Raw genomic sequence first — 16055 nt, 5'->3', positions numbered from 1 at the left:
GAAGCATTTTTTCATTTTAATAGAGATTGGAATCTATTCCCTTGTAATCCACATCGGGCTAACACTACTCAATTAAAAAAAAAAAAACATTTCACTTGCTTTCATTTGTAAAGGGTGATGTAAAGATCTCTGCACACCAAGGAAGAACAAGGCTGTCATCCTATATGGTACAATTTAAATATAATATGGACATCCAACCAAGAGCTGAAGATAGAATAAGTCATGTGACACTTTATCCAAATCAACAGGCAGTCGCAGCTTGCATGTGCATTGTGCAAAAAAGGAGAGACAGGGTTTCTAGATCCCAGCTGGCTCTTGCAGTGCCAATTTGGATTTGCCTTTACTGCACTTCAGAAGTTTACTCTATACATATAATCTTGAATAGCGGGGAATACCTAATTTTAAGAACATTTATGTCTCATTACCATAGTATGTACAAACTTCAATCTTTAATTAAGCAAATACATTTGCTATTTTAACCGAAAAACTGACACAGTAGTACAGCAGGTCTGAAGTTAGTGCATAACTCCAGCTACTGGCCTATCATATGATACTTCTCCTCACCATATATCTTTACAAGAAAAATTCAATTTTACATGACAATATGAAGCACTCTAGGTAGTCTAGTAAAGGCTATCAAGTATGATTTCTTTTGACTATGAAACTATTCCAATCATTACAGTCAAAGGAACTGTTTCATCCATGTAACATGGCCCTCAGACCTTGAAGTACTTACAAATCTATTATTTTATGACAGTAACAGCATTGTAGCCAAGAATGTTATCAGAAATATGTCATTATGCACATCTGTAGGATTTCTCACAAAATCTACAAGCAATCCTACTCTTCTCCAAAATATTCTATTGGCAATCAAAATTGATTTATGTCACAGGCCTGCCTCAATCCTTTTTTGACAAGGTGTCTGTCTAAAAGGACATGATTGTGGCCTTCCTGTCTCCCATTTGCATCAAGATACATCTAGCCCCTACAATCCACCAGAACTGATGTGACAGAATAAAAAAACAAAAAACCAAAAAAACCAGCAGTCAAAACATACAGGACTAGAATGGTGAAGATGCAACAATGTGGTGAGCAATGACACAGTGGGCATGTCCTGTAAAGCAGTTACAGTCACAGCATGAAGTGAGCAGCATGTGGAACAGGCAAGATTTTAGTATTAACACCTCTCCATCCTCTCAAGTGTAGGACTTGGGAGGTCAAAGGCTGCTTCCATATGTTACAGGGAAAAGAATAATTTCACTTCTTGACATTATCATATTTCTTGCACATCTCTACCCCATCAACTAAATTTGAGTGAAAACTATTGATGAGGCTGAACAAACAGAGCATTGTCCTGAATAACACACCATAATTTTGGTACTGTCTGCCACTGCCCAAAGCAAAAAAAAAAAAAATTAAAAATTTTATCTGTATTACTGTAGTTGCTTTAATTGACTTAGTTTTCTAAATAAGGTAGTAAAGAATATACTTCTGCAGATCCTTCTTTGTTTCTTGATAGTGATACCAAAATGATTTTTGCTTTTATATTTCCTTCATACATATTCGTAGCTCTGTAGATTACTGTTGTATATTTATATAGTTCCTGGCTAACTCCAGTAGTTTTCCTACCCTGACAGGCAGAGGGACAAAACAAATTCCAAAGGCTCCTCTTCTGTCTTGCCTCCTCTGAGGACCAAGGTTAAAACCAGCTTCTCAAGATATTTTCTCATAAACAAAGAACAGCTAGTACAGCTAATAGCAAGAAAGGGGGCATTCCAGAAGAGATGGAACCAGAAGCAGGAATTACCTCATTACTTGAGCTTCTAATTGGGAATTCTTTTCAATTATGCTAATTTCCTAAACTTATAAAGCTATATTCGCCCTATATGGGGCAGGCACTTTTCCTTATCTGGACTTGGAGGCCTCCAATTAATGAACAGATTTCATATTACCTCCTATACCAATATTGTCTCAGAAGTGTGGTTTTTTATTTCAAGGTCCTTAGGGCATATTTTAATGCATGATTCAAAATTACATGGCAGGAATTTTGCTACGACCTTGCACTAAAATGCTGTTGGTCTTGACTCTTCGACCTGATAAGGACATAGCCTAAATCTTTGGGATGAGATGCTTTCCCAAGCAAAGATGAGAACAGGAGAATGAGGAAACAGGGAAGGTAATCAGATACTTTCAATAACTCATAATCCATCAAGACCTTCAGCTGGTACATGAACACAACACCGCTGGATTCAGAGATAAGGCAATTTATCCAGCTAAGGATCTGGCTTAAATTCAGCCAAAAGGGGGTTTAAAACATGTTCTCTGATGATATAAATGGACAGCATATAACTAGAAGAGCCAATTCCTTTGCTCTAAATTGGAACTCTGCTTCTGCATAGTGGAGAAAGAACGCTGCCTTTGCTCCAGGACAATACAGACCTGGATGCATCATTCTAATTCTAACTTGTTTCTTACAAATTTCTGGGTTTGGAGGTCATGTCTAATTGCCAGCCTCATGTGCATGTAAGGGAGAGATATTTTAGTTATAATTAGTACAAATTATTGCAAGAACACAAAAAGGCAAAACCCAAAAATGTGTCATAAGAAAGCATTCTTTGTGCCATGTGTTTCTGTGTACCAAATTGATTTTCAGTCCACACAACCTCTTTCATTTTTCCAATTATGAACCTCAGCCTAATTTGTAGCAAACATAAACAGCAGGTGAAGATGCAAAAAGGGCACTTGCTTCTGACAAACATCGTGAATCTCCCTTTTATTTTTAATACTGAACCATAATCTGCACAGATGATAAGGTAATTAAAGCATAATGGATGTAGGGTAAATTATAATGACTTATATGGCTTCGGAGAAAGATGCTTCAGAGTAATGTATTAATGCCTGAGAACAGAAAATAGTCATTATGCATTACCAGGCCACTGACAGATGGCTCCAAATTATAAACTGTTAAGGAAGTTTTAAACTGAATCGGACATAGTGATCTTCATAAAAGAACCAACATGAAAATTCTTTATCACAATTGAAACAAGGTCAAACTTTAAACTGCAAGATGTGATTGTCTAGGTGTGAGGAAAAATTCATTTTCTGTCAAAACACTGAATCCCTTTCTCAATATGACCCTCTGTACACTCAAGAACTTACCATTTGCTTTAGATTCATCCCTGTCATGGTGGCCATTAAATTTCAAATGAGCTTTAAACAGCCATCCATTTCTTAAACTGTACAATGACTCAGAGCAAACAGCCTGTGAGGAACCAGCAGCACCACAAGACAAAGCATGGGCAGAGCCAACGTGTGGCATGCTGCCACTGCTGATGCTGTCTAAGCCCTTGTGCAGACTGAGAGGTGCCCATATCCAACTCTGAATCTATCCTCTGAGAGGAGGCTTGTAGAAGCACAGAAGAGTTCAGTTTAGCAAACCTAATGATGGAATAAAGGTTTGGGAAGTGGACAAGGGAGTTAATGCATCCATTCAATCTTACTCATTTAAATGCTATGGCCAAATGAAGAGCTCCACAAAATGGTTTCAGATATGCATAATTGAGCCTAATAAATGTTTTAGCATTTTATTAGTAATTCCTAGCGTAGAACTCCACTGTAATGTAATATTACAGTCTTCATTATATAATCTTGTCTAGTAAAATTTAGCTGACAATTCTATTTCATTTTTTCCTTTGGCACCTTGTTTAGATTTCCATCTTAAGTAGGACTTTACACTTTGGCAGAAATCTTCCTCACACAGAACATCCCATTTAAAAATTAATACCTTGCTGTCGCTGCTAATCAAACCTGGAAGAGTTTACATTAGTGTTTTAAAACCAGAGTGCATGGTTCATTAAAATCCATCTTCACCGAGCTTAAAAGAGAGGTGAATGCAAATGGGTGCAAGAGAGACTGAGCTGCTATTACATTGATTTCTTCTCTACTCCTACAGAATCTGATTAATTTACACTGCAACCTTTAAACCTGACCTTTTAAATTTGGCTCACTACATGTAATAACAAAGTTATCTCTGCTGGTGTATATGTTCCCATGCTAAAGAAGAACACAAGAAACTCCAGGACCATTCTTTAAATTAATGCTATTCTGCTTTGATTGTCTCACACCATTCTGCTAGACTCTGAACAAGTAAATTCTAAAACTCTAGTTCAAGCAGTGATCCAATTTAAAAAATGGCATGAAACAAGGTTGCAATATACCTAGCCTAGGAGATACAGATCATATACTAGAGCATATAATGAAGATAAAAATTCCCCCACTAATACTTCAGCAGATCATTTCTGAATTTGGCTTGTAAGTCCAGAAATATCACTCCTAGTGTATAGATCTATGATACTACTTTCACCACTGTAGATTATCATGTTTCTTCCATATATTTCTAACTCACCACATGAAACTTTGGTCTGAATGTGTTAAAGCAGAAATAACTATTCTTTGCAAGCATCCTGTCAACATCAACAAAGGGCTCAGCTAAACTACCTCGATATTGCCTCTGAAAACAAAATCAGCACAAACCATGACTATGCAGGATTTTAATTTATCTTTGTTAGTAGAGTTATCTAGTACACAGTACTTGTCCATCCTGCAAGCATTCCACCCCTTTAAGGCAGCATTCAATTTCCTAAACAAGGAGCTTGATTGGATCAAGTCACCTCTACACTGTTCAGCCCCTCAGAGCTGCCTCCACATCCAATCTGTCAACACCTTGTAGCTCTTTGGCTGTGCAGATTCACTTACAAGACCTAGGATGCTCCTTCGCATTAGGGGGAGACTCTTCCTCTGCTGTGCTCCAACTAGAATGGGGTTAGACAGGGCTCACAAAACATCAATTACACCAGATGGATTTGTCACTGACAGTGCAGAATAAAGTTATTGCAAACACTGCAGGAACCTAAGAACCTAATTTACTGCTCAGTGTCTAGATGTGGCTACCTATTTTACCTTAACATGTTCTAGCAGAAAGAATTCACAATGTCCAGGAGCACTAATGATAGAAAAACTCCTTAAAATCACTATCTTTTTCATAGTTTTTCATTTTAATTTGTCTACCAAATGTGTTAATTTAAGAATTATATGATTAATTATGGAAATTGTCTTCACCAAGCTGGTGTCAACACGTTAATGTGTTGCCATGTCAATATTCCCCTTGCAATTTCCCATATCAAACAATTCTTACAAAATCAAACACAAATATATTGGTTTTATTTGTCTTTAACTAAAATTGCCAGCTTATTCTAGAAGACAAGGTGACTTGTGTTTCAGTATACTTAGTATGCAACTCACACCAGGTGTGGTTCAGGTCTACATTTTTCCTGGCTGCATTTCTGTAACATTAAGGTTTGAGTTTCTCATTTAGCTCCCTGACTCAATTGGGCAAATTGTGATATAGACCCTTTGCCAGATGAACATTTTATTCTTATGATAACCAGCATGAACAAAAACTACTTTGTTACTCCAAAGGCAAAACAAATTCCTAACAAAACTTTCTAAACCTTACCGAACTGAATTTCAAATGGGATTTGTGCCATTTGTGGCTGGTGTAGAATTCCCTCTCCAGTGAAAACTGCCTACTTTGAATGCTCCAACAGCTTTGATTCTCTTTTTTTTCTCTAAAAGAAGTGCCATAAGTTTGTGATGCCATCTAGAAGGAGCTAAACAGGCAGGAGAAATGGGCTGACAGAGATCATCACATAAAGAACAAAGGGAGACACAAAATCCTCCAGCTGGAAAGAAACAATCCCAGGTACCAATGTATGCTGAGGAACCACCAGCAGGAAAACCACCTCGCAGAAAAGGCTCTGGAGGACATGGTGGACACTGAGGACAAGCCAGCAATGCACCCTTGTGGCAAAGAAGGCTGGAAGCATCTGAGAGGCATTAGGAGGAGTGCTGCCAGCTGGTCCTTGGAGGCAATCCTTTCGCTCCACCCAGCAGAGGTGATGCAATACCTGAGATGCTGTGTCCAGTTGTGGGCTGCCCTCCATGCGAGAGATACAATAGAAAGTCTAGCAAAGGGTTGTAAAGATAATGAAGGGACTGGAGCACCTGCTTTGTGAGGAAAAGCACAGAGCTGTGCGTGCCCAGGCTGGAGAACAGGAGCCTCAGCAGGGAATCTCATCAATGAATATGAATGCCTGAAGGGGGTGTGTACAGAAGATGAACCAGGCTCTTTTCTGTGATGCCAGAGACAGAGGCAATAGGCACAAACTGAAACACAGGAGGTACTGTCTGGACATAAGGAAAAAGTTGTCCTGTGAGAGTGACCCAGCAGGTTGCCCAGTGAGGTTGTGGCAGCTCCTCATCCTTCGAGATGTTCAAAAGTTGTCTGCATACAAATCTGGGCAAGTAACTCTAGGAAAAGCTGCTTGAGCAGAGATGTTGGACCAGATGACCTCCAGAGGTCCCTTCAACCTCAGATATCCTATGATTCTGTGAAAAAAAATCTCAGTAACCTCTTCCCTTGCTGCTCAGAATACAAACTGGATTTGCACACACAGTCATGACAAACTGATGGAGAAGTAAAATTAATAGAGTTTTTGCAGGACTTTAAGTTCTGACTCCAGTACTAAAGGTAAGAAAGTTAAAGAAGGTATAAGATTAATCTGTGTGGGGAATTAGCCTTGGCTAAGCCAAACCTGCACCCAGCTTCTCATCCTCCTGTTTCCCCTCCAGTCAGTGGGATGGGGGAAAAAAAAAGGACATTAAAAAAACACCCTTCCTGTACCCCACTGCCCCCAATTTCCAGGCTGACTCCACACCTACAGTTACCTCCTTCCCTCTCAATTTTTTCACCTTTCCTTCACCCTAAGCCACCCAGGGGGATAGGGAATGATGTTTGGGGTCAGACCCCAACAGCTCCTCTTAGCTACTCCTTCCTTGTCACTCTTTCCTCTGCTCCAGTGTGGACTTTGCATGGGTTGCAGCTGCTTTAGGCCATATTCATCTGCTTTGGCAACGGGCTGCAGCCTGGATAACTGTTCTGCCATGGAGCACCTCCTCTTCCTCTGACTTTATGTCCCCTCCTCCTTTCCCTGGGACACCTTTTGCCCTTTCTTAAATATGTTTTCTTCAAGGCATCAGCACCTCAGCTGCAGGCTTAGTTGTGCCCAGCAGCTCCAGTCTCTCCTCACAGGAGACCCAACACAGACCCTACTGCTGCCTAATCTGCATAATTTTGATTTTACCCCTTTTCACCTCCAACTTTTCAATTATGGTTTTCATCAGAATTACTCCTAAAGTGTGGCACACTGTTGAATCCAGGCATCAGGGTTTGTAGTTGTCTGGTTCATTTGTTTCTCCTTTCTTTAACAATAGAGGTTCAAAAGCACAAAAGAGATAGTTATGGAATAGTTGTAAGCAACAAGGGACAGAAATAGCATTTGCAAGGGGACAGTCTTACAGAGCTCAGACATCTGTCATGGTGCTATCTTAAGAAGCTGGGACAGACCGTCAGTGTGTGAGCCCAGAGCATCAGCACTGTGAACAGAGCACGACAGAATGTTGTGGGTGGGAAGGGACCTTACAGACTGTCCAGTCCCAACCCCTCCACTATGGGCAGGGACACTTCCACTAGACTGGGCTGCTCAAAGCCCCATCCAACCTGGCCTTGAACACCTTCAGGGATGAGGCATCCACAACTGCTTTGGGCAACCTGTTCTAGTGCCCCACCCTCCTCCCAGTAAAGAATTTCTTCCTAATATCTTGCTTAAACCTACCCTTATTATTACAATACACTTCTAAGAGTACAAGTAAGTCAGAAATAATCCTTTGCAGAAAAATCAACCTATTGGAAATGGATGTTATTTAACTTTATTTCACAGGAGAAGAAAGGACAGCTCTCTGTTGCAGAAAGAGATTAATCCTTTAGAAATTGACAGCTATAATTACTAGTTTCACTTCATAGTAGTTTTGCAAAAGTCAATAGAACTATTTGTACAGGAAAATGAGCAAGTTTTGTTATTAAATCTCATTTGATTGTTCAGGTTCCACTGATTTTTTTTACCATCAGTGTATTTTTTTTCACCCAAAATGCAGAATTCAGGGGCTCAGAACATTCTACCACTTACCACAGTGACTAATCTGCTCTAGCAAGATTTTAAATGAAGATAAATCAATAAATTAAATAGTCTTTTTTCAGTTTAATTCCTTTATATTTGGTCACATAAAACTGTTGATTGAAGACTATACCAAAATACCTGTACTTTCTACATGGACTTTAATATGATGTAGATAAAGAAAAATGGATGGAGGTTCTTTTACACACCATATATATATCCCTATGACTGATTTCCATTGATTCAGGTTTGTGATTTCTGATGTTTATTGCATATTTCCAATAAGCATACAAAAAATAAAGACCTCTGTATGTGTCTATAGGTCTCTCTATTAATTTAATGATGAATGTTCTATAAAAATATTATTCACCCAGGTGCAGAATTCAAAGCTAGGCTTTCTCCCACATAGAGAGAGAGAGAGAGAGAGCTGTGAAAACCAGGTAGAATACACAGCTATGCCACACTTGGAGGCACAAGGATTTGAGTACTTATGTCAGTGACAGAATTTCTAGGGCAGAGAATTGAATTCCTTTTCTCAGCCCCCAACAGTCCAGCAGTGAGATATTCTCTAAGGAGATGGGACTCGGAATAGATGGAATTGAAATCCTTTTCCTTGAGAGAGTAGAACCAAGTGTTCTGCATCCTGGATGAGTGTCTGACATTCAACATGAAATATACAAAGAAAGAAACCTAGCTAGGTCTTTCTCTGCCATGAAGCAGACAAATCTTAAAATTATTTGATTTTCATTATTTGGAAGCAGTTAATCAAGCACCTCTCTTCAGAACACAGTTTCCAGGTCAATTAAGTTTCCAGGAGAAGCAATTTAAGATACATATAATTACACCGAAAATCTTGAGGATAGAAGAAAGCAAAGCCTCTATACGGAACTAAGGGTTTTTTCCTAAGCTAGAAGGGGCAAAGGAGATAATTTTGAATGTTAACATGGCATAAAGGGCTGTGTCATTCCTATTGTAGAAAATAGGAGGGTAAGCTCAGGTGATAACACTTGTTGGAAAGACCATCGTGTATTGTCCCTGAAGTCACCCTAGGACAGACCTCAGGGGCAGCAGTGGCCAGTGCTTCTCATCAGGCCCAGTGTCCTTATCAGCATCTTGGTATCTCACCTCCTGCCCTGTGACAGCAAAGCCCAAAGGTAACCAGGGCCTTTCCTTGTGTGACCTGCTGCAAGCACAGGTGAAGCTCTACAGCTATTTCAGTGGCCTCCTCTCCAGCCTGACTCCCTATATTGCACCCAGCTGTCAAATGAAAACTTCCTGAGGAGTTTTGAATTCCACTGAAGTTTCCCCTAGAGGAAGGACATAATCATTACCTGTAAGCAACTTTTATTTTGAAGTGACAGGAACTGAACTGTTCAGGTTAGAAACACAATCTTTGATTTTTATGTTGTGGATATCACTTGTCATATATTTTGAACTACCTAAGCAGTGCTTATGCTTTCCAAGCAAGTCTTGACATTATTTAAATCAGACAATGAAATAAACACTGCTGCTGCCAAACAAGAGACTGGCCAGAACTATAAGCTTAGATCAGCAAAACCTGAGTTAATCACAAATCTGTGGTTCAGTTCCAAATCTACTAGTGAAAAGCTAACAAAAGAATAACCTAAAGTAGAGAGAAGGAAGGAGAACCTGATCAGTGTTGCTGGTTTAAGCCCTGGGCTGGGGTCAGGGACTGCTGCCTCCCGAGCTCCAGCTCTAGCCCTGGCGATGGCTCTGCTGGGGAGGAGGGGACACACACACAGCCCCTGTCCCCCACTGCCTGACAAAACATAGCCATTTGTGTGTGGCTGGGGCCACTGCCAGGCTGCAGTTGGCAGCTCAGGAGAAGGAAACCACTGAGGAGAAGAAAGCCCCACCATGACCATCATTCTCCTCGTGCTGAGGACAGCAGGATGCTGGCGCTTTGTCACAACACGTTCTGCCCCTCTGCTCCAGGAGGTAGGAAGCTGTCAGCCTGCATTGGCCAAGCTGCATTGGAAGGATAAGCATGATACCCAAGGAAAAAGATCTGTATTTGTAAGCTTTTCTTATGTAAGTGTGTTAAAGCAATTTTTTTAATTTTTTCAATCAATGTGGACAATGAAACTGGACTAATAGTAAATGTTTGATGCATTTTGGGTTGTTTTTTAAGGTATTCAACAGAATAACAATAAATTCTTTGTCCTATATATATATATATATATATGTGCATGTATAATGTCTTCCCTTTTGGTAAACAAGAAAAATAAATTTGAGTGCATCATCTGCTGCTTCTTGCTTGGGGGAGTTTTCTGTTAGATTTTTGGCCTTTCTAAGGGATCCTATTTCATCTTCCTGACTGCTTCTGTGAAGAACACCTTCATGAGGGCAGTGGTCTATTACAGGGACCAGACACAAAGACCTGAGTCTAAATAAATTACCTGCAACTACTTGGGAAGGGTCCAAAAGAAACAGGAATTGAACTGAGATCATGTCTGCGTTCAATATAAATTCACCCAAACTGTCAGAGTAGTTCTTCTCCATAGTACAGTAATTTCACGAATACAAGCCGCACCAATTTGACCAAAATTTTGGTGGAAACCCGGACGTGCGGCCAATATTCCGGGGCGGCTAATACATTAACAAAATTCTAAAAGCTACCAACACGGAAGTGAGAGCCCGCGGCAGCCCCAAGCCAAGCTGGAGCCCGGCCGGCCCCGGCAGAGGTGGGAAAGCCTGGCAGAGGCGGGGCCAGCAGTGCGGGGGGCGGGCGGCTGAGCCTGAGCCAGCAGGGCGGGGCAGGGGGGCGGCAGAGCCTGGGCCAGCATGGCGGGGGAGTCGGCAGAAGCAGGGCTGGCAGTGCAGGGGAGCCCGACTGCATAGGGGAAGATAGCAGAAGCAGGAAGCCCGGCGGCGCGGGGCTGCCCGGCGGCGGGGAAAAGCCCCCTAGAAGCAGGGCTGGCAGTGCACGGGAGCCCACGGGAACCAGGGCTAGCAGCGTGGGGGAGCCCGGCGGTGCGGCGGCCAGCAGTGCCGGCCAGGGCGAGCCAACATGGCAGCGGCGGTGCAGACGGGAGCGGGGAGCCAGGGAGTCTGGCAGCGGCGGCGGCAGCAGCACCGCCCACAGGGCAAGCAAACGCAGCAGTGGCAGTGCAGACGGGAGCAGGGAGCCTGGCGGCGGCGGCAGCAGCAACACCGCCCGACCGGCCCAGCCAAGCCGTAGCGCCGAGCCGGGCCATCCACCCCTATCGGCAACCATGAGCGGGCCGAGCCTGCCTGGCCCCGCCCCGAGCCAGTAAAGCCCGCTATGCCGCGATCCTGTTGCTAATTGGCCAATTTGTGAAAGCTGCACACGGATTCTCGCTACGAACGAAAGTGCGGCTAATATTCGGGGTGCGGCTTATCTATTGACAAAGACAGCAACATTGTCGAGGCACCGGGGGTGCGGCTTATAATCCGTGCGGCTTGTATTCGTGAAACTACTGTACTTTTCATCCCTGGGGTGTCCAAGGCACCTCACCTATGAAATCTGTGTGTTAATTATTCATTAAATTCTGGATTCATTTTCTTGATCTTTGATACACAATAGTTATTCTACAGGACACAGCAACAGTCTGGTTACAGAACTAGGGTAGAGAAGTAAATTGTTAATTGCGCTATAAGTGAATAAGGCAGAACATAGTTTCATAGCTGAATGTGTTTTCCAGCTTAAAAAACAGCACCTTCAGCAGCATAATGCCTATAAAATTGTCCCATATATCAATTTGTTAATAAAAAACTGTGTCCTAATGAATCACTGGGACTTTTTACAGTACATTGTACTTGATAGCCATAAAGCTCTTTAGGGCCGTGACCAACCAGTAAAGCCCCACACTGAGAACAATCTTTCCCTTAGATTAATTCACAATGAAACTCTTCTACTTTGACATTATGAAGTAATTTTGATACCTGGAATTGGGAACTAACTGCAACTTTCTCAGAGGCCACAAATTTCCATTACAGAGACAAATTTTCAAGAACAGTGATGAGTCCTTGGCATTTAGTACAATTGCATTTTAGTACGATTGGACATGCTCTGGAAGAAGAAAAGTATCATTTTCCCCTCCTCAGTTGGAAGAAAAATGACAAAGGAAAAAGCTGCAGAAGAAGCCACAATGCCAGCTTTGTCAGGGAAAATTTACATCTCTACAGTTTTAAAGGAAAATGCTTTCTGCATTCTTCCATTTCTGACTTTCATGTCTGAGCTGGCAATTTGCCTGAAGGACTGATCCTCTGACAGAATAATTGTCAGGGAGGTCAGCTGTAAATTTCAATCAGTCAGTACAGGGCACAAGGAAAACATTGTCAGGAGTATTTTCCTGCAACTTGGCATCAGATATAAACATTGAATGTATGGCTCTAAGCATAAATATTCAAATAATAATTCACCCTGCAAATGGATAATTTAAATTTTAACTAGTCTGCTACTTAAGTACAAAATCTAAACTGATAGAGCTTTTTATCTGTGCTGTTGAGAAAACTTTGGCCATGCTTACTGGAGCCAACGAATATCTCAGAAAAGAGAAAGCAAACATTATTTTATTACAGATATTAAAGACCAGTAATTAATAGAATAATCACTTGCTAAGCAGTAAATTAAGAGGAACCATGATTATAGACATAAGAATTACATTGGATGACCAAATAAATTATATCTGAAATAAGACTACAGTAATTTCAAGACCATAAGGCGCACTGGACAATAAGGCGCGCCCCCTGGGAGTTGGCAAATTTCGCAACTTTGTAATCACATAAGACTCACCGGACTATGAGGCGTACTATTTTTTTGCAGCGAGGAGCTGTGCAGCGCGCAACAAAGTAACGAATTTCTGGCAGGTGCTCAATTTGCAAACATTTTTCAAAGATCGGTGTAGCCTTTAAACGCAGTCCCAGGCACCCTCCCCTGCAGTGGGCCCCAGCACTCACGCCCCCACCCCCAGCGCCGGCTGGCATGGCTCCCAGCTCCCACCGTGCAGCCATACTGCGTCCCGGCTTCCCCTGGGCCGGCGGCAGCGCCTCTTCTCGCCGCTTTCCTGGGGTGGCAGCAGCGCTTCTCACCACTTCTCCCCGCTTCCCCGCAGCTGCGCTGCTTGTCACTGCTTCCCCCCGCTTCTCACCGGCCGGCGCCCGCACCGCGTCCCCCCAGCCAGCAGCCGCACCGTGTCCTGGCGTCCCTCTGCCCGGCAACTGAGGCTCCTGTGGTTCCTGACTCGGATTGCAGCTCGCACTTCTGGGTTGGCAAATTTCGCAACTTTGTACATTATATAAGGCGCACCAGACTGTAAGGCGCACTTCCGGGTTCAGACCAAAATTTTAGTCGAAAGGGTGCGCCTTATAGTAGTGAAATTACTGTAAATTACAACATTTGTATCCAATTTTTAGTGTTGCCAGTTCATAGATTTTAATGATGGGGCTTTATCTTAAAACTTTAGATTTGTTACTGTCTGAAGACACCAAAACATTACTACCAATTCAAATTAAGTTTTAAAAGCAAAGCCAGGGGAAAAACAAAACAAAACAAAACAAAACAAAACAAAACAAAACAAAACAAAACAAAACAAAACAAAACAAAACAAAACAAAACAAAGAAAAACTACAAAAAAACCTACCAAAAAAATCCACAACCAAATAAAACAAGGCAAAAGAAACAAAAAACCAACGAAAAACCCCAAACAAACGACACCAAGAAAAGAAAAGAAAAGAAAAGAAAAGAAAAGAAAAGAAAAGAAAAGAAAAGAAAAGAAAAGAAAAGAGAAACAAAAAAAAACCAAGAAACACACTTTCTATTCCTGATCCTTCTGCTTACAGGGAAAAGATTGAAAATGGGCCACAAAGGCAGAAGAGTGAAAAGGGTATTGTCAGAGGGTGTGTATTCTGATACATCTAAATGCATCATCATAAGTAACTCAATACCAACCTCATGTCATAATTTTCTGAGTCTTGACAGGGTACTAATCAGGTAAGTTCTATTCTGCTTTCTGAAAGTTTCCAGACACCTTCAGTGGCTAACACTGTGTGTGCTGGCTGAGCTGGGACCTTGGTTCAACCATATGGGGTCATCTCTGTGACCCTTTGAGACAACGCAGCCTCAAGCAGGAGAAGTGGAATTGACAATTCTGGTTGAAGTTGAGTGAGAAATTGTTGACAAACTTTCTAGCACAAGTCCCCATTACAGGCAGCACTAAATCCCTCTGACCCCTGTAATCTTCAGGTTACAGCCATCATCTTTTAGCTGCTTATGCACATTCTCACTCAAAGACTGAAAGGGCAAACAGCTCAGGCAGAAAGCCAAAGGCAGCGCATGTAAATCCTCACAGGTTCAATCACAGCCCTCCCAGTGCAAAGGAACTCAGAATCAGGTTCACACAAGGTCTGGATGTGTTTGAAAGAAGTTCTCGTAGTTTTCATATGGGTTCCCATGGTGCTGTACAGTGAACTTCAGTCCTGCTCTGCTGACACAAACTCAAGGCTTATGTTAGCAGGATAAGCAAAGTGTTTTCACTTCTACTTACCACTTAAGACAAAAATAACTTCTGTGGTTCGTTCTGTCCTCTGGCTACAAAAGTCTTGTTTGACTTGGTGGTTTGGGGATTCAGAAAACACAAACTGAAATGGAAAGTCTGTTACTATCGCAATAAAAGGTCTTTTACATCCTCTGCTGTTTTCTAAGAAAAAATCAGCTATTACTGGATGTGTACAAGAGCTAGGACAAAAACTCCAAGCCTAAGTTTCTCTTTACCAACAAAAAATGTGCAGGATGGAAAAAAGCAGATACCATCTTCCTCCTTCAGGGCTGGGGACATAGAGAGGACTTTGTAGTATTAGGGTAGGGTCTTCAACAGGTCAAAGACTTGCAATTAAATTATGCCCTTTATTCCACTGTGCTCCTCCTGTAGACAAAAAACCTTATTATGACACAATTAAAATATATTATATAATTGTTAGTAGTAAAAATTCATCTAGAGAAGGAATAAAAGATTTTATTAAGTCTGTTAACAAGTGTATTCCTGCCAACAACATTTTTCTGTGGAGACCATAGAAATGCAGGGTTGTCTTGTAGGTTGTCCCAGCCCATCCTGCCCTACACTCCAAGCGTGTTCCCTGAGTGCATGGCCCAAGTTGTTCAGGAGAAAAACAGGTATTATCTCTTCCCTTCTTAGGGCGCCCATTTGAAACAGGTTGCAGCAGCAAAACACCCTTTTCTTCCCAAGGTACATCAAGGGTGGGGGTGGGGCGGTTGTTTTTGTTTGTTCATTTCTTTTTTTCCTTTAAGAGGAATAAAAAGGAGTTTTTGCTGTTACCAGAAAACACAAAGAAAGGGGAAGAGCTGGTACCTCTCACACCAGGAGGAGCTAGTGGTGTGCACAGAGGTCCCAAATAATTAGAGTCTCATGCTGGTTCCCAGCCTCAGGACATCTTTTAAGTGGAACAAGGGTCCATTTTCTACAGCAGGGTGCTATGGATTGCTAGTGACAATATTGCTATATGCAGTACTCGAATTAGGAACTAGAAACAAATTAAACTGCTTCACTCTTAGTGTGGCAGAGTTCATGAAATATCACTGAAAAAGCTATCACAAAGCAGGCAAATTTTTCTGAAGAATGCTTCCCTGCGCTTGCAAAGTGAAAGCAAACTTGGTAACAAAGTAATGCTTGTATTATTTTCTTTTTGCTAAGGGACTCAGTCACTAAAGTTGTGCCAATAAAGTCCTCTTAAAACATCTGATTAGTGTCCTAAAAATCCATTAAGGGACTAATTTATCTCAGTAACATTTTGCCACTTGGCCAAGTGGCAACAGGAGACAAAATATTTCAGTGAATAACAAGAAAAATTTGCAACACTGGCTTCTTTTTGTTTCCTTTGCATCACTATAAAGATGACTTCATGTATTTTGAATGAGGTTAATTGTAAACAATTTTCTCTCTTCCTCTTAAGTGCTGAGTGGTTATGGCAAGGTTAAATCCT

General features: G+C 41.6%; 1 protein-coding gene across 1 annotated transcript in view; it reads left to right on the top strand.

Moving 5' to 3' along the window:
* Window positions 1–7623, top strand: part of ADGRB3 (adhesion G protein-coupled receptor B3) — a 513515-nt gene extending 505892 nt beyond the window's left edge. Inside the window, exon 29 of the mRNA XM_033054203.2 lies at window positions 5635–7623. Within this exon, the coding sequence (XP_032910094.1) occupies window positions 5635–5673 (39 nt within the window). The 3' untranslated portion in view covers window positions 5674–7623. The remainder of the gene's footprint in view (window positions 1–5634) is intronic.
* Window positions 7624–16055: the final 8432 nt, after the last annotated feature.

This window comes from Catharus ustulatus, chromosome 3, assembly GCF_009819885.2.
Source record: "Catharus ustulatus isolate bCatUst1 chromosome 3, bCatUst1.pri.v2, whole genome shotgun sequence".
Lineage (NCBI taxonomy): Eukaryota > Metazoa > Chordata > Aves > Passeriformes > Turdidae > Catharus > Catharus ustulatus.
Note: the sequence above shows the minus strand (reverse complement) of the source record. Positions and strands in the feature narration are given on the sequence as shown.